Source organism: Lutzomyia longipalpis, chromosome 4 (assembly GCF_024334085.1).
Source record: "Lutzomyia longipalpis isolate SR_M1_2022 chromosome 4, ASM2433408v1".
NCBI lineage: Eukaryota > Metazoa > Arthropoda > Insecta > Diptera > Psychodidae > Lutzomyia > Lutzomyia longipalpis.
This window is the reverse complement of record NC_074710.1, coordinates 12,722,542-12,747,389: the sequence shown is the minus strand read 5'-3', so window position 1 is coordinate 12,747,389 and position 24,848 is coordinate 12,722,542. Positions and strand designations below refer to the sequence as shown.

General features: G+C 33.2%; 1 protein-coding gene across 7 annotated transcripts in view; it reads left to right on the top strand.

Moving 5' to 3' along the window:
* The window catches only part of LOC129796382 (rho guanine nucleotide exchange factor 11), a 102,065-nt gene that overhangs the window by 20,589 nt on the left and 56,628 nt on the right, over positions 1 to 24,848 (top strand). For 2 of the 7 annotated variants that reach the window (XM_055838259.1, XM_055838260.1), the window contains exons 2-12: positions 4,216 to 4,417; positions 5,594 to 5,686; positions 5,882 to 5,939; positions 9,512 to 9,636; positions 9,819 to 10,013; positions 11,883 to 12,749; positions 14,231 to 14,333; positions 14,433 to 15,216; positions 15,311 to 15,497; positions 15,638 to 15,899; positions 15,986 to 16,042. In XM_055838259.1, the coding sequence (XP_055694234.1) occupies positions 4,216 to 4,417; positions 5,594 to 5,686; positions 5,882 to 5,939; positions 9,512 to 9,636; positions 9,819 to 10,013; positions 11,883 to 12,749; positions 14,231 to 14,333; positions 14,433 to 15,216; positions 15,311 to 15,497; positions 15,638 to 15,899; positions 15,986 to 16,042 (2,933 nt within the window). The remainder of the gene's footprint in view (positions 1 to 4,215; positions 4,418 to 5,593; positions 5,687 to 5,881; positions 5,940 to 9,511; positions 9,637 to 9,818; positions 10,014 to 11,882; positions 12,750 to 14,230; positions 14,334 to 14,432; positions 15,217 to 15,310; positions 15,498 to 15,637; positions 15,900 to 15,985; positions 16,043 to 24,848) is intronic. The other 5 variants (XM_055838262.1, XM_055838263.1, XM_055838265.1 and 2 more) reach the window with 3 other exon arrangements.

Sequence of the window (24,848 nt, the reverse complement as noted above, 5' to 3'; positions counted from 1 at the left end):
TTGGAGATAAAATGCGAAAATGAAAGAGAAAATGCAATTTATTCGGGTTTTTATTTTCATAGTATGAAGGATGGCATGGCCTCTAAGAAAAAGAGAGAAGATGTTGATTTCTATATGTTTTCATTATTCTCCAAACTATTTTAAATCACAAATTAAGTGGGTTAATTTTATTGGTCTGATGAATTCATGGTTTATCTTGATTTTTTTTTTTTGTTTTCGGCACTTTGACGCAAAAATGTGCGAAATATGCATTTTTTTTTTAAATTAAATTCTGATTTTCATATCTGTGTGAGTCAGGCTTTGACGAATGAGATGAAGAAGAAAGGCAAAATTACGAGGTGATGAATAATCGTTTTTTTATTGAATTTTTAAATGCATTGTTTTCTTATTTAATCGAATTATCCAAGACACAAAGTTTAATCTGTTGTGATTGAAAGTTCTTTTTGTTGTTTCTTTTTTTTAAAATTATTTTTTAATTACGATAATTTCTTTTCCTAATAAAGAAGAATTTTTCCAATAAAGTAAAATCTTTTAATCTAAAACATGAATGTCCCTAGGATTAAATGTAGCATAGATTTTTTTTCTCTTAATTTACAGCATTATACTCAGCATTTCTTTAAGAAAAATTCGTGAAACGTGTGGTGATTTTTCCCTCTTTACTTCCATGAAGAAGGTAGAAAAAAAATATGAATAGTCATAAATTGTTGACAATAAATAGGTATAATATATATATATATTTATATATATATTTATATATATACATATATATATATATATATATATATATATATATTTCTTTCTACTATTTTTTTTATGTGCTGTCGTACATTTGTGTGCAAAAGTAATAAATTAAAAATAAAATTTACCTCATATTGTTGAGAATTTGTCGAATAGCCATCATCAAATGCAAATAGACGTGCGTACATTTATCGTTTAGCAATGATGTTCTCATTTTCTTATTTCATGTTTTGACTTCTTCTCGACGTTTTTTTTTCTCATCACACCATTCAATGTGAAATTTGCGACAGTGATTTTAGAATGTGGTAGCACACGGGGGACGAACAAAATTATCGCGTGTCGCTATTTGAGGAGAGTTTACAGTGAATTGCAAAAATCTGGAGGCGAATGAAATTGTATCACAGAGACTGAAAAAAAACAAACAAGGTTTGCTGTTATCATACTATCTTTTGGGATTTATTATGAAAATTTCCTGTTCAATAAAAAGAAAATTGCAATTTTCTATGTTTTTATTTAGGACACATCTTTAGTTCTCAAACATAGAATTCATTTTTTCTGACGTTAACTGCATATATTCTACCTCAAAATATACCAATTGATTAAATAATAAAAATGAAACTATCTGTTAAATAAAAGAAGAATTGAATTTTCTGTTTTTATTCAAGACACATCTTTAATTTTGAAATATAGAATTTATTATTTTTATCAAGTTAAATTGCTTTTATTTTACTACAAAATATCTTAATTGATTCAATAATGAACTATTTAAATAATCAAAAAATAAGACTGTAAAAAAATACTTTTCCCAAAACTGTTCTCAAATTTATGCATACCACTGTAACATCGTGAAATTCCACGGTTTGTTTTTGAAATTTTTCAAATTCCAGTGAAATTTTTATAGTTTAAACACGAATATTTTGCGAAGAATTTAAGTATATTCACCTAAAAGTCTTGGGTTAAAATGCGATAATATTTTACAAAATAAAAAAAAAAATTGATGGACAAATTCGTTGTTCAAAAACAAACCTCATGCGGTTGTCTTTTATGAATTTATTTCACGGCAGAAGCAATAAAAAAAACATCCTCCCACTGCCACGCGACTTTTTTCTGCACAGTTTTTTGATAATTGAAAAAAAATGGAATACTAAATGGGGCGCATAGATGAAGAATTCAGTGAAAATATTCATCGTGTCTTACTTCGCGGCAAAATGTGTTAGTGTATCAAAATTAATTTTTTTATTCATAGTTATTCTTTCACTCACACGAGGGAGGAGTGGGGGTCCGCGTTATTACAAATGGCATTCTTGGTGAGGCATGAGAAAAATTTCTTCATGCGAGGAGTCACATTGAAGTGATACTGAAGACAAATTTTGCGTGTATCTCTCGGAGATTTTTAGCTGTGTTTCTTTCAGACACAGCTTTTGTGTACCGAGCAAAATCGAAAGTCGTCAGATCGGGCTCAAACTTGGGATGAGCACGAATTAGGGTCCCCACATTCCAAAAAACGTATGCGCCAAAAAAATTTTTTTTCCGGCCGGCCGTCCGTCCGTCCGTCCGGCCGGCCGGCCGGATTATAAACTTAAATTGCAAGAGAACGGTGATAGATAGAGACTTGCGGTAAACGGCAAAGTTTAAAAGTCGACCTGAAGAAATCCGACTATGATGTCAAATTTTACCCCCCACCCCCGCGTCCGCCATTTTGAATAACCTCAAAATTTTGTTTTCGCAATATCTCAGCCCCTGTAATAGCTAAAAATCTGAAATTTTTATATGTTGTAGGGGCCATCAATACCTTTCCAACGATACCTCATTTTCGAAAATCAGTCAAGCCGTTTAGTCAATATAGCCGCCACAATTTTTCATCGAAAATCGACCATAACTCGAAAACGGCTTGACCGATTTTGATCAACCCGGGGTCAAATGAAAGATCTCAACAAACCCTACAACTCTCTAGAACATCTGAAGTTTCAAAAGTGACCGCTAGGGGGCCAAAAATCAAAAACAAAATTTTCGATGAGTTTTCGATGAATATCTCGAAAACGACGACATAAATTTTTTTCATTTTTTGATATGTTGTAGCTGACAATATTATCTAGCCTCATTCCAAAAAAAATGAAGAAAATCTATGGATCCGTTCTCGAGATATAGCCTTCCAAATTTGGCATGTCATATCTCGGGTTCTACAAGTCCGATCTTGATCAATTCAAGCGCAAATGAAAGGTTTCGAGAAACCCTACAAATGTCTAGAACATTGCAACTTCGAGAAATGACCGCAAGAGGCGCTAAAGTCAAAAACAAAGTTTTCGAAAATTTCGAACTCGAATTTTTCGAAAATGGCGACATAAATTTTTTTCATTTTTCGATATGTTATAGCTGACTTCAAGACCTCTCAAACAAAAAAAAATTTATGAAAATCTATGGATCCGTTCTCGAGATATGGCCTTCTAAAGATTTCTTAGGGTATGACTTTTAAACTTTTCCCGACTTTGCGCGTATTTAAATTAATTCGCGTTCTAGTTTGCTCTCACAAAATTGGTACACTGAAAGAAACACAGCTCCCGTAAGCTTGGTCAGCTTACCAGTACATTTTTTCTGTTATGTCTATATTTTTTGGCAATGGAGTGTGTGAGATAATTTGCGTCATCTGGCCAAATCAATAGGAGAAATCTTCGACAGATTCTCTAATGCTGTGATTATTGCTTTTGGCTCGAATGCCAAAAATATGTGCAAGAATGCTGAGAGGAAAAAAATCAAAAAGAAAAATTGAGAAATATCCAAGACACTATCTGAGGAACAAATTCTAGACACACACCTTATTTTAAAGTTTCCATTTTATTTTATTAAAATTATGTGTCCCCTCTTGATAATGGATTTTTTTTCTTCTTCTAAAGATTTAAATAGTATTTTAGAAGAGTTGAATAATTCTATGAAATTTTATGTACACCATTCACATGTTTTTAGTATTATTTTATCCATATAGAGTTTAAGAACAGATTAAATAATAAATTTTCTTTTAATAAAAAAAGGTGATTTTTAAAATTAAACTTTGATTAAACATAGAAATTATTATTTAGTGTGTGTCTACGATAAAAATTTCTATGAATCAAATTGTCTATGCTTAATGGTTTTACACGTGATGGAGGAAGCCAAAAGAGATCGATTTCTTTTTACTGTGTTTTTTAGAATTTTTTTCTTCTATCTGTAGATAAACTATCCTTTAGATTTTTTCCTATCTTTTGTATCATTTATATTTTTTTTTGTTATCTATAGTAAAAGTAGATTTTTTTTATTTTTCCATTTTGCTCTTTGCCTTGGGTGTTGAAATGCTGTGATGACGTTGTTATTGCTCGTTGACGCCTGTTGAATTGCATTTTGAATGAACTTGCAAAAAAAACGCACGTATGATGTTATAAACAAACAAATAAAACAACAACAAAAAAAATTGGAAATATGAAAAATGGATTGTGGACAAAATAGCAAACCACCTCCGCCACCTCCGACAACGTCGTCACATCGCGTCTCATCGGGAAACGGCTCAGCAGCTGCATCCCAAATGAATGGCGCCGGACCCAGACGACCACAGACGCTCATGACGCCGCTCGAGCAGCAGAAATTCATCGTTTCAGCCCCATCGCTCACGTTGACGATCCACAAGGACTCCAATGGCTATGGCATGAAGGTACGATAATCAAATAATTTGCCTACCATTTCTTTTCTTTTTTATTAAAAAAAAAAAAGATGACTCCATTTTTCATTTATAAATTCATCTAAAGTTGCATTTCTGATGCTTAATTTTTAATATACAACATGTACATTTTGTATAAGTATAGCTTTCAGTGCAATGGAATCTCTTCCTCACACCATTTGGCATTTGTTTAAATCCAAATAGCACGTTCGAATGCATTTCCTTATGGGAAAATTGATGCCCTCTCCGTGGGTGCAAATAAATGTGGAAGAAGGGAGAGAATTTGTGAGGCAAAGAGATTGAAAGCTGATGTAAATTGATGTCTGGAATTCATATTAATTTATTTCACTTTCTCAGTAGCATTCTTTCCACATGTCTATTACATTCTATATGACTGATAGGAAATGGAATTTCGTTTATTGTTATTTTTTTCATTGAAAAAGAATTTTTTTTGGTGTATCTTATTTGTTACAAATTTATTACAAAATATTTTATTGATTTATGAAAAGAAAAAATAATTTTCTCTCTAAATGAAAAATAATAAATTCAATAAATTCTATTCTATTCTACTCAAAGTAAACGAATTCTAAATTAGTATAAGTTATTTAGTATAGAGACAGATATCTTCTTTCTATTTATTATAACAGAATGAAATAGTTATACAGCGTACAGAATGTTTCCTTGCAATGAAAACACGTTTCACTATAAAAAAAAAACATAATTTTCAATTAGTTTTTGTAGTTTAGTAAAAGAATTGGTTATGCTGAAAATTAGTTTATTATTATTATTGTTGGTGTGTTTTCATAATAAAATATTTTATTAAAACTTTGATTAAAAAAAATTAAGCATTCAGAATTCCAAGAAATATCTTCACCGTGAAATTTCTTTTTTTTTACCAAATTCAATGGGTTAATTTTTTTTTACTATTACTTTGTAGCAATTTAAAATGTATTAGCAGATGTTGCAATATTTCATCCACAAAATATTTTATTTTGTGTTTTAATTCAAATGATAATTGGTCTAGAAACCCACTTTCAGTTGGAAAAAAAGTACTTCGTTTTATTCTTTCATCATGTCTTTTGGGGATGGTTTTTTTTTCTATGTGAGGCAAATAGTGAGGGTAGGAAAATTAAATTAATTAACATTTATATCTCTTTTCGCACCATGAAGGTATCTGGAGATAATCCTGTATTTGTGGAGAGCGTAAAACCCAATGGAGCGGCTCAAAAGGCGGGACTCATAGCGTCGGATATGATATTAAAGGTAAAAAAGGAGAGAGAGGGGGGGATAAAGTGGGGAAACCCCTCATGGGGTGGTCAATAAAAAGGGACATATCGTGGTGGAGCGATTGTGTGACCCCAAAAAACTATACGTCTATAGTTGTGTTTCTTTTTGTTTGTTCCTAAATTGTCCAAAAAAATCGCGCTCTAATATTTGCTCTTTGACACCATCTTTCAGGTCAATGGTACACCGGTTCGATATTCAACGCATACGGACGTCGTTAAATTAATTAAATGTAAGTTTTATGAATTTAATAATATAGTACAATTGCATTTATGTGAATTAAGTGGTTGTGTGCGTTGCGCGAAAGGAGTGAGAGAGAGTAATTGGAGGAGCAGAAGGAGATGTTGAATTTGCACTATGCTACATTTTATTGTACACAAAACACGTCATGAAAAGAATCAAAGGAGATAAATGCAATTTATTGCGTGCCGTCGACGAGAGTTTGTGTGACTACATAGTGTGCAAAATGTGTGAAAAATTAATACCATGGAGATGACAGAAGAGAGACTTTGTGGGATGCGTGCTTTCGTTTGAACGATTGAAAAATCTTGAAAATATTCTTGCTTACACTTCAGGGTTTTCAAGGGTAAAAAAAGGTTTTTTTTATTTCCGTACTCGAACCGGAGACTTTTTGTTCGTGAGTAGAGTGCTCTAAGCAGTGCACTCGCTAGCTCTTGTGGGATTAGTTGGTTTCGTTTATAAAAAAAATTAAAAATCATCATCACTAGAACAAAAAGATGAAAAAAAAAACATAACGATTGCAATATCTCACGCTTAGAAAAGTATATTTTTCGAGCATGAGAAATGAAAGCAAAAAAAGGGGTATTTTACAAGAATGCGAGGGTGTAATGCACGGCATGTAAGAAATATAATTCACTGGGTATTTTACATTTTTCCCAATCCAACGGTGAAAGAATCTATTTTATTATGTAGAAGAAGAACAGATCATTTTTTATTACACATCTTGCCATACATTTTATTCATTGGATTAAGTATTTCATACACGATGTGATGGGGTACAAGCATCATGTGACACACACACAAACACTCCATAGAGTTGCGGTTAAAGGTTAAATGTTAATTAATTAATATTTGTATAATGTTATATTGTTTAGTTGGTCAGCCCATGTGGTGTGGTGTACGTTGTGGGGACTTAAAGGGGAATACAACAACGTGCAATACTAATAAATTATTGTTGATTTAAAATTGTACATTTCATATTGGAAATCAAATCAATTTAGAATTTATCGCGGTAATTTCTTTGCTTGATGGCGCAAATCAAGTGACACTGATTTGAGTGAATCACTGTAGTGTAATTATTTCGATAAATTTATGATTGAATGGAAGAATTTATGAGGGTTCTTTATTTTATTTTATTTTTAAATTGTATTGAGCATTCCTATGTGCATTAATTTGTATTAATTTTAAATATTTTTCAAAAGTATTAATGGGATGGGATTATTGGTGTCAAAGATTGATACAGTTTAATCCAAAAGATGGAGACACTGCAAAAGAGAAATTTCCCACAAGATGGCGCTTTTCTATGAATTTTTGATTCGTTTTTTTTTTTTTTCAATTAAAAAAAATGATTTCAAATTAAAACTAGATGGAATACACATAAGACTTTAAAAGTGTATTGTTTGAGTGAGTTTGCTGCAACATGAGAGCATAATGAATATGACTTTTACACGTCATTTAAGATGTATTGTAATTTGTAGTGTCATTCTCACATACCGTCTGACACACACACACTCCTTCTCATGCCACAATGATCAAATAGTAATTAACTCAATGAATGAATTAATCTTTCAATGTACACACAAGAAAATGATTCAGGGTAAAAATTGATGAAAATATCATTATTTAAAGTTAGACAGAAAGAGATATGATCTATGTTGTGTGTTCATCAAAAGCTTTGAAATCTTTTCTCTTTTTCCTCAAAGTTGCATGTGTAAATTGTTCTCATGTTGTGGGTTTATAACATTTGAACAGTTTTAATGCAAATATCAGTACATAATATTTATCTTTGCATGGGAGAAAGAGTGAGAAAGAGATTACATATTAGCATAAAATATAGAGTGAAATTATTGTTTCTCACAATTATTATTTTCTGTTTATGCTAATCCTATATTTCGCAAGGGAGAATGTGCATAAGAAAATGAGAGAATGATTAAGATATGGAAGAAATTGTACCTATATTAATTCCAATAATTGTAATGTCTAAGACACAAAACCACTCAGAAGTTCATAGAATGTTTTTACATGGAGATAATTTAAAAAAAAAAATAGTAAGAGATTAATTTTTCAAATAACTAATTCTGTTTTTTTTTTCTTAATGAAACAAAAAGTTGTAAAAGTTCTTTGAAAATTTAAATTGATGATTTCTAATGAAATTTTTCCATTAAAATCTACTTTTGATGCTTTCTTTATATATTTTTTAGGTATGTGTCTTGGATATAATTATTTTGAGTGTGTGAAAATGAGTGAAGAAAATGTAGAATATTAAATATACTCAATTCAAATGCATCTTGCACTGGAGCGCCACCTTCTAACAGATTTAATTTCAAAATGAAATAAAAACGAATAAGAAGAAGAATTTAATTGACAAAAGAGCTTTGATTGGTTGATCTATTCAGACAAAGCATTTTTATTGGTTGTCACTTACTAACCAGGCGGCGCCTGAATGCAAAGTTAATTTGAACAGAGTGCAGATAGATTTAAAAGTAGTTAAATTAATAAATTAGTTATCAGAGTTTGTGATAAATGGAAAAAATATGCTCATTTTTATTTTATAAAGAATTTCATTAAAATAACATAAGATAAAAATTTTCATTGCAGGATTAAAGCGTGCACTTTATTCAACTGATTGTACCTTAAAAAAATTAATAATAATTAAAATTTAGCATTGTTTATTTTTTTTTTAAATTATCTTTAACAGGTATTCTTTGGCATGTAACAAAGAGGTTTTTTATGTGGATATTCTGAGCATGTGTGTGTTAACTGTTGTTAATTTTTCTATAGTTAAAAAATAGTCTTTATTATCTATATAATAAAGAAAGGTCTGTTTGTTGGTAATCTTCCGTTGTGTTCGGCTATACAAATCTACACCGTTTGACCGATCGCGATGAAATTTGGTACAGAGGCTCCTTATAACAGGCGGTTTCGAGTGGCCGTATCCATTTTCCCCCCGAAGCCCCCCTTCAGGTAGCCCCCATATAACAGTCATGCTTTTTTTGCGAATTTTTGAATTTGGCGCCAGAAATGTTGTATGAAAATGATTTTTTCTCTTTGAATTTTTTTTTTCTTTTTCGTTCGATGAGAGCTTCCCATCTATATAATAAAGAAAGGTCTGTTTGTTGGTAATCAGTCGTGTTCGGCTATACAAATCTACACCGTTTGACCGATCGCGATGAAATTTGGTACAGAGGCTCCTTATAACAGGCGGTTTCGAGTGGCCGTATCCATTTTCCCCCCAAAGCCCCCCTTCAGGTAGCCCCCATAGAAAAGTCATGCATTTTTTGCGAATTTTTGAATTTGGCGCCGGAATTGTTGTATGAGAATGACTTATTCTCTTTCCATTTTTTTTTCTTTGGGATTGATGAGCGGCCCCAATCTACTTATAAACCATCACAATTTTTTCTCTCTAAAATTTGCGCGAAGCGCAAAACCCCCCGCGAAGCGGGGCGAGGAAAATTGGAGCGAAGCGACAATTTACCTCGTTAAATTATGAATATTATAAAACAATGCTATGAGATTAAGGGAATTGTGGACTGTTTTTTAAACTCTTTTATGCTTCTCTTTCAGCATCAGCCACTGTTGAGTTAACCGTACAGAGAGGACACAAAATGCAGCGACCGTCGAGTATTTCCATGGGACCATCGACACCACTTGCCCAACGAGGCGGAATTACTGCTCCAATTCCTGTAGACGTAAGTTCCTTCACTTGATAACTCTTCTTTTTCTAAAATAAATAAATAAACAATAAAACAATCTCACCCAAAAAAAAATTTAAACTTCAATGAAAAGTACGCCAAAGTGCTCAAAGTTTGCAGAAGTTCTTGATGACGCAAGAGACTTGTTGCTAATTTATATTTTTTTGTTGGCTGCACAGCAACATAAAATGCGGGAAATGGAATTTTCAAAAATACAAACACTGCAACTTATGTTGGATCAGGAAAAGAAGAACTACGAAGCATTGCGGACGGCTAGCAGCAGTAGTGGTGGTGGTGGCAATCGGCAAGATATGGCACGTTCTGAAGCAAATATTCGCAAATTACAGGAGCAACTGCGTCAAGTCTGCGGAGAGGTAATGTTGATGAACTCTATAAATTTACTTTTTCCTTCATTTTATTATTCATAATTTTGATACTTTCGGGTGAAAATTTCTGCAATTTCTTTTCAACAAAAATAAAATGAAATTGCTGGTAAATGCTCAAAAGAAAATGAGCAATGTTTGAAGATAAAAAAGAGAGATTTTGGGGATTTTTTTTAACCTAATCAGCGCCCTGAACTAAATAAGTTTTATTTTCAATTTTTATGAGCAGTGCGATAAAAATTTTCAAAGAGTTTTTCGTTATGAAATGAACGAAATATTGGCAAGAAATTTGAATTGCATTTATGAAGAATTAATAACACAAGAAAGTCATTTTATATTCTTTTTTTTATAATAAGCAATGCTCCATTAATTAATTATTCATTTTTTTTATCTTTTATACTTACCCCTGCCCCACCCATATTAAACAATCACAAAAAATCACATTAATATTCAAAATGATTTGTTAAACGTAAATAACACTGCGATTTTTCACTTAAAAAAAAATAAAAGATTTTTTTTTATTAATAAAGCATAAATAAATAGACACATAAAAACATATCGCTATGAACATGCGTGATTAAACAATTTAATTTACATTTTGATGAAAATGAAAGAGGTTTATGGGATTAATATAATTTTATACATTAACTTCTTCATTTTTTTTAAAAAATTACTTTTCTCCACTTTTCTCTCAATTTTAATCTAGACAACAACAAAAAATCATAGAAGAGATTTCCTTTTAGTGATAAGTCATTTAAGAAAATATTAAATATTCTAGCATTTCTTTATTTTCATTTTTGTATGTAGAAATGTTCAATTGTTGAGCATTCTGTTTATGAAAATGTTCATGGAATGTTGTGTGAAGTTTTTTGATCGACTATAGCTTTTTTTGTTTTCTTTTTTTTTTATTTATGTATTTCTCATTCACATGTAAAAGGCTTTATTCTGTTGCCAAAAATCATCAGGATTGGAAAGTTAGCTTTCCAGGCTTGGGGAGTTGAGAATGTTTGATTTTATATGTGAAATGTCAAAATTATTTTTTAAAAAAAACCGTCAAATATGACAAGTCTGTTACTTTGACAGGTCAAATCTGTCAAAAAGTTGACACAATACATTGAAATGGCATATTTATTTGTAAACTTTAGGATTTTTTTTTTGTAATTTGGCTTGAAGAAATTTAAAATTCTTTATATTTATTTGTTCTTTACATAAGCCTGTTTAAAAGTAATGAAAGGTACCTATTGATTAAATAAAAATATCATAAAGTACATAAAACAAATATTAAGATAATTGAAACAGAATATAGCCAAAAGATAAATTAGAAGAGATTGATAAAAAATAAAAATAATTACAGTGAAGCCTCGCAGTATTAAGTTTCTTAATTTTAAATTCCAGTTGATTTTTTGAGGCTTTTCCGTAGCGCCATGAACGAGAAAATTATTTTAATTAAAAATTTGATTAAGAACGCTCACGACAAATAAATTTTAAACATCGATACCGGAGAGTTTCAAAAAAAATCGACTGAATTTGAAAAATGAAACGAACGTCATACTGCAAAGATCATTGTAGAAATATTTAATTTTTTTAGTGTGGTTGAAGAGTTTTGAATTTAATTTTCAAATTTATTTCTTCCGCAATGTGTTGAATTTGTCTTGAGATAATATAACTATATTCCGCGTTGTATTTAGAGGGGAAAATTTTCTTATTATATAAAGGAAATTTGATGGGGAGTTTGGGGAAATGAGAGAATTTTCATACTCAGGTCGTGTGTCTTATAGGAATGGAGGGAGGGGGATGATGATGCTTGTATGACGGGGGATTGTGGCAAAGAAGTCCACAATTTCTTGATTTTGTTTGCAGGATATGAATTTGCTGCATTCACTTCCTGCCCCAGCAGCACTGAATTTCCCATCAGCAATAATTTCACCACCGCAACAGCAGCAGCAGTCCACACCTGCATTCCTATCGCTCTTCCCGCGGTCGCTTTCGTCACTGAGCTTGGGGACACGGAAGAAGCCAATTGATCCTGTGATTGCGCCAAATATTCTCGCGAATATACATACGGAATTTGGGCAGAGGCACGTTGGGGATGCGGTGGGGGTGCAGCAGCGTAAAAGGGTTGAGGGTAAAGGAGGCAGTAGCCCTCAGAAGGGTGGGGATACACCGCCACCATTGCCACAGCGCAACACTCCGCGAAAGGGGTCAGATGCAAATGGTGGACGTGGTAGTGCGGAAAGCCCAGAAATGCGTAGCCCCATGCAGGTGTCAGATTTGGATCATTCCTCAAGTGGGGGTGGGTCAACGCCCACGCACAGTGGTACACCACCGGGGAAGAGTAAGAAGCGCCCCAAGGCAAAGATGAAGGCACTATCGGATCCCAAAATGAGCTCACAGATGCTAATTCAGGTGGAAAGTGGGGCAATTGGTTTGTCAAATGAGCACCCACCACCCCTACCGCCGCGTCAGCACATTGATGAGTTGAATAAATTGAACAACAATCGTCCTCTGCCGAATAGCATAGAGACCCTGATGAATTACCCTCTTATTGCAACATGTACACCAGTTAGGGACAATCTATCCGCTTTCCCACTTTCACACCGACCAAATATTGTACAGCAATTGCAGCAGCAGCAGCAACAGCAACAGCTGAGTAATAGCAATTTCCAACAGCACCACCTTCATCATCACCATCACCAAAATCTACTATCTTCTGCTAATAAATCTACTGTAAGTACTCACTCACGGCACTCACAAGCGTCACACGCATAAAAAATAGTTTCATTACAAAAAACACTTTTCTATCCACATATGTGGGAGGCACAAGCACACGTTTCACAACAAAAACTTCCTTTTCCCAAAAATTAAATACTAAAATGCTTCTACTAAACTAATTCGCTGTAAAATAGTTAATATAAGGGCTATATATTTTCTAATTTTATGGCTAAGAATTGGGGCTGTGAAAATTAATTTCTTGTTTATCAAGGGATTGCTTGTAAATTGTTTAAAGTTCTTGAACATATAGTTCTGTTTAAGTTAATAAAAATCTCCTTTGGAGATGGCCTCGAAGGTAAATTCTTGATATTCAAGTTTAAATTGACGTTTTCTATGGGCGACATATCGGTGATTTTTGCCTCTTTCCTCAGGTACCTGAAGAAGGGGGCAAATGCCTGAAAATAGAGTTCCTTAGAAAAAAATCAAAAATTAAATTTATTCGTTAAAATTAAAATCAAATTTTCATTAAATTACCTCAACATGGTCTATGTTTGTGCATGCTAATCTTCTTTATGTGCTTGCTTTTTTTGAGTGGTGTGGGTGGTTGGTTTTGGGGACATTTTGATTTGCTTTGTGTGCTGATTGCCTTACAAAAAATTTTTCTTTTGAATGCTTTTTTAAATATTTTTTCTTGTATTTCTTCTATAGATCTTTGTATAGAAAGAATTCATAAGAAAATATTCTAGGTTTCTCCCATTTAAAAAAAGGAAAATCTTTTAAAAAATATTCAATGAATAGTTCTAAGGTACCACCCTTAACAGTTTTTTTTAGGTTTACGTTGAATAAAAAAAATCCCTTATTTAGAATATTATTTTAGGCAATTTTAGGACTAAAAATAATTAATATTTTTTTGGGTATAGTTTTCGTTTTTATCTTCACGCGTAGAGGCACTAAAAATGTGTGTACAATTTACAAAAAATATGTGACACTGAAAAGAAAAGGTTACATAATCGAACAAAAAAAAAATTGGGGAATTTTGAATCTTTGATTTTATGTATGATGACCTTTCTGTTGCAAAATGCCCCACAGAAAAAAAAATTGCTGCAAAATTATGGAATTTATTAATGAAAACATTTTCACAAACTTCTCGATGTTTTTTTATTACATGTTGGTGATTCAATTTTGATGCTTACCAAATTGTCTGTTGTTTTTATCACAATTTTTTTTTTACTCAATGTCAAGTTGTTGAGTTCGAAATGACTGCAAGGAAACATTAAAATTTTCAATTGAAATTGAAAGTTTGTTTAAATAAAATTCAGCTCTTTGACAGCTCTCCTTTGACAGTTATTTATGACAGAATTGTGACAGTTCTAAAATTTAAATGTCAAAAGTCAAATAAAACAGTTATTTCGCACTAAACGACTTTTTGTTGTGAGAAAAAAAAAAGAAAAAATTCCCTTTGATTCTAAATGTAAAGTTATGTGGAATTCTTGCAGGCTCTTGGTTTGACTCCACAGCAGTTGAACCAGTTGAGCGGAAAGCATCGTCGTGTAATTTCATCACCAGAGAATGTTCACCCCAATAAGGATTCGGAGCACTGTAAGTGATCTCTTTCTCTCTGAGATTAAGAGTTAAAGGAGCAAATTAATGAACTTTTGAGTGAAAAAATTCTTTATTTTCAATTAATTTTTTTTTCAGCTGGCGATCAGCGAATGAATAAATCAACCACAGGGGGATCATGGGATCTTATGGAGAAGGATAATGAGAGAACACCACCAGGTACACCGCCACCGCCGTACCTTTCACCCCATGGGCACCAACGCGATGAGACTGCCACGGATTCGGCTAGTCACGAGAAGGTAGCGAGTCCCGTTGTGTCGCCAACATTCCAGAAACAACCAATTTCAGCAGCACAAGCGAATGTTCTGCAAAAGCCAATTATTTCCATGGAGGATGACGAAATATCCGATCAGGAGGGTTTCATTGAGGAGCATGGGCCATTTAGGTCGCTGTCGCAATTGCTGGAACAGGAGAATTCCTCATATCTGGCGGTCTTTCTCAACTTTGTCATGTCAAATTCCAATCCGGCACCATTGCTCTTCTACCTGATCACTGGCCTGTATAAGGAGGGCAGTGTGAAGGATATGCGAAAGTGGGCGTATGAAATTCATTCGACATTTCTTGTGCCACAGGCACCATTGCTGTGGTCCACAGTTGATGAATCACTCGCACGTGAGGTGGATGATGTGCTGCAGAAGGAATACGACAAGGGGGAGATTTTGAGGAAGATCTTCTGGAAGAGTCGCCTCAAGGCGAAGGATTTCATTAATACGCAACTTCAGGAGTTCCAAGTGAAACGTACAGCTGGTCTTGGGACCATCTATGGGCCAAGTGATCAACAGCTGCAGGATGCAAAGGGGGATAAGACCAAAGAGCAGCGAATCGTCGAGGAGACACTCATTCCAAAACTCCAACAACTCGTGTAAGTTGAGAATTTCCTTTTGATGAAGCTTTATTTTTTCTTTACGTTCCTGACAAATGTGATGGATATTGATGAATTTTATCTTCCAACACAGTGACGAATTAGATCGTGATGCACCAAATGAATGCCCTAAGAAGTCTGCTCTCTGTGCTGCACTATCAACTGTTTTGCATCGAATTTTTGTAACACGAAGCAATCCAAATAGTCCCATTGATAAACTTCATCATTTTGTGAGTCGCGAGAAGAGCTTCAAGACACGTTTGATGGGTAAAAATAGAAAGGTAGGTAACTAGTGGTATAAATCTTAAATAAAAAAATCTAAAATTTATTTTGCAACTAGATGGCGTTACTTTTGATTAGCCCCCTAGTGAGAATTTTATTTTTTTCAAGTAAACGTTTATTCTAACTTTTATCTTTGCAGGCTTTTGTTCTGGGACATCTTTTAGTATTACGTCAGTATTATGAGGTGACGCACTGCAATCATTGTCAAAATATCATATGGGGCGTTAGTCCTCAGGGCTATCACTGCCAACATTGCGAATTGAATATCCATCGTGCTTGTTCGCGAATTCTCGAGGAGCATTGTCCCGGTCCGGCTCCGCAGAAGCGCAAAGAACCCCACAATGATAATAAAATCACCAAATTCATGGAAAAGATCCGTCCTACGCATCATTTCTTACCAAGTATGTTTCAAGAGGAAAAAGAAACAAAAGTATCTAGCATAAAAGAAATTTATTTATTATTTTTTTTATTTTGTGTAAATTTTCAGGTGATCGCTCCCGTCGACAGGATGATGAGAGTGGAGCTGAAGATACCTTCTGCATGGGTGAGTGGCTTTACTTTCTCTACTTTTCGTATACTCTATGCTAAAATAGATGGCAGAACCGGGATTTGTTGCCGACGATATATTTCTTTATTCGCATGATTCGTGATGATCATGAGCATTTTGTGGTGATGAAAATTAAAAATCGAGATTATGGGCACTATTCAGTCACCAAGAAATCCTTGAAATTTCTTGGATTTCATGATCGCTAAATAAAACCCATTATTTATTTTTTTAAAGAAATATCTTCAATTTAAAATTTTTAAAAATATTTTTAAAAATTCGCGTTTTTTGGAATATTTTTCAGCCATTTATTCTCAATTTATTTCTATTATTGCATTTTTTTTCTTTCTAAATTCAAACTCTGATCAAAGATTTATAGCTAAATGTGTGCTTATTTGTCACCTTTGACGTGAGATCTTTTCGTGATTTTTGTTGTTCTTTATTCAACTCAACCACACCAAAAAGTCATGATTGGTAGTCAAGCTTACAATGCGCGATTGCACATTGATGATGTTTTGCGATGAGGTCAAATTCTTGTTGCGCACAATGATGGTGCCTTTTTTTATTGGTCCATCCATAAATAAAGTATAAAACTTTGCACCACCAGTTTCCTCCTTGTGTGTGTGTGATGCTGAAATTGGGCATTTTTCATTTTACATTTGAATGATGAGAAAATCTCTTTTTTTGTCTTTTTTGTCAATTAAAATGCGTTAAATGATTGAAAGGGTAATGAAGGTTCAAAAAGATGAACAAGTGGAAGAACTTGAAGGGATTTTTCAGAAAATAATTAGGCTATTAATGGATTTTTTCTCTCCATCCATTGCTTATTGAGAGTCCTCCCAAATTGTTTATTTCTAACATCAACATTGTGCAAAGGATATTGCTCTTTCGACTAATTAACAATGATTAAATATGCGTTTTCACGTCCTTCTCAAATATGAATATTGGCAAAATTATGAGGCAAAATGCGTTGTGTGTGTGTTTGACATTTTCAAGGAAAGTAAAGTTCAGTGGCACGTTGAATTTTCCAATAAAGAATTTTCTTTTACCATGAAAAATGATCTTACAGACTGACTGAGAGAGATTATTTGCTTCACAGGAGCTTTTTGAGTAAATTACCGTCAATAATGTTAAATGTTGCAATATGGGAATTTTCATTATGAGATTATTTTGTAAAAGAAGTCTATTCAGCTAGATATGGGAGTTGACCTGGGTTGAAAATGCAATTTTGACCCTCACGATCTTGTACAGACAATCAAAAAATGAGAAATATCAGTAGAAAATGAGGAGTTTCTTTGACGATTTCTTTCTTTTTTGATCTCTACAAGATTATAGATGAAAATTATTTTTTCGGTTCAGGGAAACTCTCATATATAACTGAATAGATTTCTTTCTTATTTCTTATGTTTAACTTCATAAGAAGAAAATTCTTTCAATCTCCAAATAAATCAAAGTTTGGTTAAAATTTAATTATCGCGAATAAGAGAGTGGTGGAAAATCAATACAAAAAAAAATCATAATAAAACACAATATATTTAAGGATGAAGTATCTAATATTTCAAAGAACTTGATATAGTTTAAGTATTTAATTATAGTTTAAGGGAATTAGATAATTAAGGTTCAATTAAAAGCGTTTCACAAGAAGAGTTTGGGAAGACCCTAATTTTCTCAGGAAGAATGTCTGTAAAATGAACCTAGAAGTTCTCTAAATTTCACCTCGGACCCTCCCTATTGAGGAAATCATAATATTCCTAAATAATAATTGGAAAATGATCCTACTTCTCATGAGTTCTTAATTATGCCCTAAAATTAAGCGAAATTAGTGTATGATTTATTAGAAAATTTCGGCAATAGTGCAAAACATCATTGGGCATTGAATGAAATTTGCTGATGATTTATCTGGGAATGTCATGTGACGTGGTACAAAATTTGATAATTTAAAAAATCACAATTTTGATCTCTGGAGTGGATTCTGATAAAAATCTTTTCTTTTCTTTCTAACAACTTAAAAGTTGTAAGATTTTGACAAATGGTGTTTTCAAAACGTTCTATTGTTCTAATTCTCTATTGTTCTCTATTCTAATAGAGAAAAACAAAGAATTTGTTATTCCAGAAGCCAGAGAGATCTCTGAAGAAGCCTGAAAAAGTTTCCTTCAAAAATACGAAAGAAAAACAAAATTAAAATGTCAAAATCTTTTAAGATTTTTCCCAGAATACCAAAAATCTCATAACTGACGAATTGTAAGGAAGGAAAAGAAAGGATTTATATTAGACTCTTCCACTCTATTTGACATAATATACCTTTCAAAAGTAAATCAATTTATTCTTCTCATCATAGAGCTTCTATTCTATTGAAAATCTATTGAACCACAAGAGATGACATAGAATAATAAACAAAAGACCATTCTTTCTTCTCCCAATTAATGCAAAATTAATTCACCATGTCTGTCGTTTTTTTTTCTCTAAACAGATCTTTTTTTATACTTCATCTAATATACATAAACGAGGTAAATTGTCGCTTCGCTCCAATTTACCTCGCCCCGCTTCGCGGGGATTTGTTGCGCTTCGCGCAAATTTTAGAGAAAAAAAATTATGATGGTTTATAAGTATAGATTTGGGCCACTTATCAAACCCAAAAGAAAAAATTTGCAAAGAGAAGAAATCATTTTCATACAATATTTCTGGCGCCAAATTCAAAAATTCGCAAAAACTGCATGAGAGTTATATGGGGGCTACCTGAAGGGGGGCTTTGGGGGGAAAATGGATACGGCCACTCGAAAGCGCCTGATATAAGGAACGTCTGTACCAAATTTCATCACGATCGGTCAAACGGTGTAGATTTGTATAGCTGTACAGACACGAAGATTACCAACAAACAGACCTTTCTTTATTATATAGATGGAGAGCACTCATCGAACACAAAAGGAAAAAATTTGCAAAGAGAAGAAATCATTTTCATACAACATTTCGGGCGCCAAATTCAAAAATTCGCAAAAAATACATGAGAGTTATATGGGGGCTACCTGAAGGGGGGCTTTGGGGGGAAAATGGATACGGCCACTCGAAAGCGCCTGATATAAGGAGCCTCTGTACCAAATTTCATCACGATCGGTCAAACGGTGTAGATTTGTACAGCTGTACAGACACGAAGATTACCAACAAACAGGCCTTTCTTTATTATATAGATATGAACTATGTTTGTTGGGAGAAGAGTATATGTGGTATTATGGTCTTGATTACATTGCATAATCACTCTTCTCCCATTTTTCTTCTTTTCCTTTTCATCTTCAACAATGTGTGACGGATAAATTGATCAAATGAAGAGAGATTGTTCATTAAATTGAATTTTGATTTTTGGTAAACAGAACATAACTCTCAAGTTCTTTGCGCAAACAATACATTTTTGATTCTCGGTGTGGTCTAGTGTGTGGTTCATGGTGTGCTATATAGCTATTTATATTGGGGTATATATTGTGGCACATCCAGTGGTTTGGAACCTGTGAAAAATCAAAAGGATTTCTAATGGAAATTTGTGATAAATCCTGCAAATTAATTGCCCCCAAATTTTCCTATTACAGTGGGACCCCAGTACAACGACGGCTTGGTTGAACTACTCTCGCGCATTGAAAATAATGAGTGTGAAGAGTACATCCGAGTGGTCGTTGTACTGGGGTCCCACTGTATTGGGGAAAATTTTACCACAACTATTTGCAAAATTTTATTTTATTTTATTAATTTTAGCATAAATTTTGTACAACTTTTGTTAAAGCTTTCAATGGATATGCTAAAGTATTGTTGTGAAATATTGGAGCGTATAATGATAAATTCTCTCATGGATGTGTGCAATTCTTTATGTATGTAGTAGATACCCTACCAAAAATCAATTGTATGAGCTGTTTGGCGGCAAATTGAAGCAATTGTCTTGGAAGTTTGTTGGTTTATGAATGTGAAATTTTGTTCTCGCTCAATGTGCGGTGACTGTTGGATGAGAAATTGATGAAATTACTCATTTCTTGTACAAGGATTCGGAATCCTATTATGTGTACCAATATGAAGGGGAAAATACAGTGTGGCAGGATAGTGATAGTGGTGTGAAAATACGGAGCATCTCGTCTGTGAAGCATCCAATCAGGAGAGAAAAGCTCTCAAAAAATGCCTAACTAAAGTGAAAGTCAATCATAACGCGTCCAGTTATAAGAGTTGGTGTCCCACAACGTGCAAAAGTTTCTTTATGCGTTTTAATACTATTTGTGAGCAGTATTAGTAGGCAAAGGTGATTTTTTTTTGTAAATTCGGCAATTTGATGCATTAAAATGGTCATATCTCTGGTTCTATAAGACCCAAAGAAATTTATTGACTAGTTTTGGAAAGGTATTAATACAGGCTATATATTGACATAAATTTCAATAATTTTCAAGGTCACCCTCAGAATACAAAATGGCGGATTTTTGTTTCACCAAAAGAGTTTTTCGCATTTTTCGTCCTGAAGGAATGGTTCTAGAGGTTTCTGATGTTCTAGAAAGTTGTAGAGAATCACAAAACCTTTAATTTGATACCAAGTTGAACAAAATCGGTCAAGCAGTGCTGGAGATATGGCTCTTAGAACTTTTCAAATTCAAGAATTTTTCAAATGGCTATATCTTCTAAACGGCGACATAGATTTTCTTCATTTTTGGACTGGTGCAAGATTATTAGTCCTACTACAACATATCAAAATTTAAAAGATTTGCCTAATGGGGATTCGGAGATATTGCCCCTTAAAGTTAGGCAATTTTTGTTTTTGATATTAGCGCCTCTTGCGGATGTTTTTGGAACTTGAAATGTTCTAGACAGTTGTAGGGCTTCTTGAAACCTTTCATTTGATACCAAGATGATCAAAATCGGTCAAGCCGTTCTCGAGTTATATTGAAAAAACACTTTTTGCTTTAGGCCGCCATATTTGCTAAACCGCTTGACCGATTTTCAAGTATGAATTATCGATGAAAACGTCTCACTGAGCTCTACAACATACTGAAATTTCAGATCTCTAGCTATAAGGGAAGTGGTTGACGGTATTTCAAAATGGCGGACGGCGGCCATCTTGGATTTTGAAAATGCGAAAAAATGAAATTTTACACCCACATTTCTATAGAAAACTTCAAACCCGAAGTCTCTATCTGTTACCGTTCTCGAGCTATAAGGCAAAGTTTAGAGTCCCGGACGGCAGGCCGGCAGGCCGGCAGGCCGGAAGGCAGGCCGGCAGGCCGGCCGGATCAAAAATTTTCCACCACCATTTTCGTAATGTGGGATGTCTAAAACGTGCTCATACCAAGTTTGAGCCCGATCTGAGGTGGTCGGTTTTTCCGACGATTACAATACTTGGTGTTGGCCACGAAGTGGAACACCAACTAATTATCACCCTTGGGCATTCTGAAAGTTTTGAAATTGAGCAAGTTTCCCCTGTTTTCTGTGATTACGGTTTGAGTTTTATTTTTTGGAAATTTTATGAAAGGAAAATCACTGAAAATTAATGTGAACTTACTGATATTGTGACATTCTTAATGGTTATCAAGGTTACCATTAAGGACCTATGGGACTGTTTCGTCCCAAAATATTGAAAATGCCTAATTTTGGACAGTTAATTTGTGTTTATTGAGTTAAAACCAATGCAGGACGATGTATTTATAAGTCCCTGGATATTTTGAGAATACAAAAGGACAACCCCAAGGAATTACAAGATCAGAAAGGATGAAAAACCGAAAATAAAAAAATCAGATTTTTGCCAAAAATGTCTTATTTGAGTCTAAACTAACCCTCAAATATTATTTTCACGAAGTTTTAAATATTAAATAAATAAAGAAATTCGCAAGCGACGTTTTGATTTACAAAAATGCAAAAATAATTATTAAAAAATAACATTTTTAACAGTTTTTCATTAAACAACAAAGTAAAGATTTAAAAAAATATATAAAATTGCCATTTCAAAAGAAAAAAATCTTATCTTTTGCGGAATAGTATTCAAAACTTTTGGAGTAACCAATTTATTCATATATGTGTTGCGGCTTGAGAGCAGCAATAGTTTCTCTGCCTTCCTTATACAATGTGCTTTATAGATTAGTATATATGCTGTAAATTTTCACACTGTGCCGCATTTTCCTGTGAGAATTTTCAGTTTGCCGTCCAGTTTCGACGTTGCTAGTTGTCTATGGCTGTTTGTTGAGTGAATAAAAATATTGTTTATACTCTTTTTTTTTCTTTTTGGGGAGGGGGTGAGAGGGAATGAAGAGTTGTGGTCAGTGCATGAGGATTGGTAAATCGTTAAATGTGAGATTTTCCACGTGGAAAATTATATATAGATATTTGTCTCTTTGTAAAATGAGCGAGAAAACTGTTGGCAGAAGTTTTTGAAAAAAAAAAAATGTGAAAATTGTTAGAAAATTTCTATACGGTGCAAGTGGTGAAATGCAAAAAAGCTGTGAGAAACAATTTTATTGTTGAGTTTGTTTCAATGAATTCTAAATGCATATGGTTTTCCCACATAAAAGTTCTCGTACTAACTCTTTAAACATCATGTCAATGTTGGGGGAGTTTTTCGCGGAGAAAGCATTAAAAAAAAATAGAAAGAAACCAAAAACTGTCGCATGTTTGCCGTAAAGTACAAAATAGCTCATAGCATTTATGTCTTAATTTGTTGTAAATACATACATACATAATGTACAATTCAACAAGAAAAGTCAGGAGTTTATTTTTAAATACGACTTGTATTAATCGCCGAATTGGTATAGAAACAAAAAAAGAATCCTCCGAATGTGAGTGCGAGAAGATACTAAAATGTGCGCAAATGTTAAAATTGTTTTTCCGGAAATGACTGTATCCGGATGAAGATTGTGGTGTCTGTGGTATGGTCGTTGTTATATAAATAAGAGAAATTGTCAATGTGTATGAGGCACAAAAATTTTCCAAACTAAATTTTTGAATGAATTTTGAATCCTTTGTGGAAGAATTGTTTCCTGAATGTTAATTGAAGAAAATCGCGCATCGAGGATTTTCTGTGGTACTTTTTTGTTCTTACAAATCTCGTGACTTCTCCATTATTATTCTTGTTTAATTTAATTTTTTATTTTGGCAATATTTGCCATTGCTTTCGTATTTTAATTGCCCAACTCTCGGTTACCCAACATTATTTTATTGTGGCGACAAGACTCTCGACTCCCAATGTCGGCATTAGTCTCGATGTTAGAATATCAAGCGTGTTTTTTTTTCATCTTGTTCTCCGCAGAATAAAATCATATGTTTCGCATAATAGAAACTCTCAATGTGCCGCAGAGAAAAATAATTTTACGAAGGACATATTCGAGGATTTCTTATGGAGGCTCTTTCTCTCTCTTTCTGTTAGGTTAGATGTGTGGTGGAAGTTAGTATTATTGAAGAAAAATTGAGGAATATTTTATTTAAAATTTCTTCCCAAAAATCTTGTCAATGTAACGAACGCACGAAGACGTCAAGTTTGAGAATTCATAAGAATGCATCCTTCCGGGAAAATAAAATAAAAAATCACATCAAGTTCTTTATTTCCCGTAAGACGAATAAAACAATAAATTTTGCAAGAACTTCCTCCTGAGCACAAATGAGAAACTTCCATATTGCAATAATTAAATACATAATGAATTTTCCATCTAACTGTAGAATTCATATTATTCATGAACACAGAGATGATGTTTGTTCAAAATAAAAAAAATAAAACTCTTCACATTCTTAATTATAAAAGATGTAGGTATGTACATAGGTAGTAATAGAGTTTAATGGAAAGATCTAATATTAAAAAAAACGTTTTAATAATAAACTGAATTGCATAATGAATAGAACCATCGATTCACAAACTATATGACGCTGGTTGTCAATACTGGCAAGATTTTTTTTTTCTATAAAAGAATTTTTCAAAGTTATATGGGAGTTTCCTTAACATTTTAGTTCTTGCCCACAATTTATTTCCACAATTTCATTCCCGCAAGTTACCACAAAAACTCCCGGACAAAAAACTCATCAAAAAACGTGCAGAGGTTATGAAATTGCGGAAAAAACGTATCTTTTTTGCAAGATATCCTATTTTCCATGATCGAATGTGAGTCTAGGATAACTATAAAATCTAAAAAGTCACACCCGGCTAGAATTTTCGTGAAATTTTTGGAAAATTCGTGAAAAATCATCAATTTTATCACAGAAAAATACTCAACTCAATATTTGTAAATTTAAGGAATATGTTGTGAAAAGTTTGGCGTAGTTCCCCTGTTAGCGTGTCCCCCGGTCGATTGCAACTCCCCTAGTTTTGTAAGTCAAATACATTGTAAATTTTTTTTTGTATAGTCCTTAAATGTAGTTCCATAGGGCATGCCAAATAAATTCAATTCAATCAATCAATTCAACTTTATAAGACTTAATTTAAATATAAGGAGAATTAAATTTTATTTATATTTCTAGTTTAAGTCAGTACATAGGGTTATTAGAAGTGTAGGTACCTATATGTGTTGCAAGAGGAAAAATCAATTTCCTATTGTCGGTCAGGTCACTTTAGTTAATTGAAAAGTATATAGACTATCCGTGAGAAATTTTCCATCAAAAGTGAGAGAAAATGTTATTATATCAATACCCCTATGGTGGGGTAAATCAATTAGTAAAGTGTGCTTTTTGTCTTCATCTCTCTTTCACTCATTCTCTCTCTTTCTCTCTCCTTTCCCTTTAGGAAAAAGCAATAACTTTGTTAATGTATCATGGACACATTTTAAGTATGATGCATAAGCCGAGCAGAAAAGTGCGTTTAAAATAAATG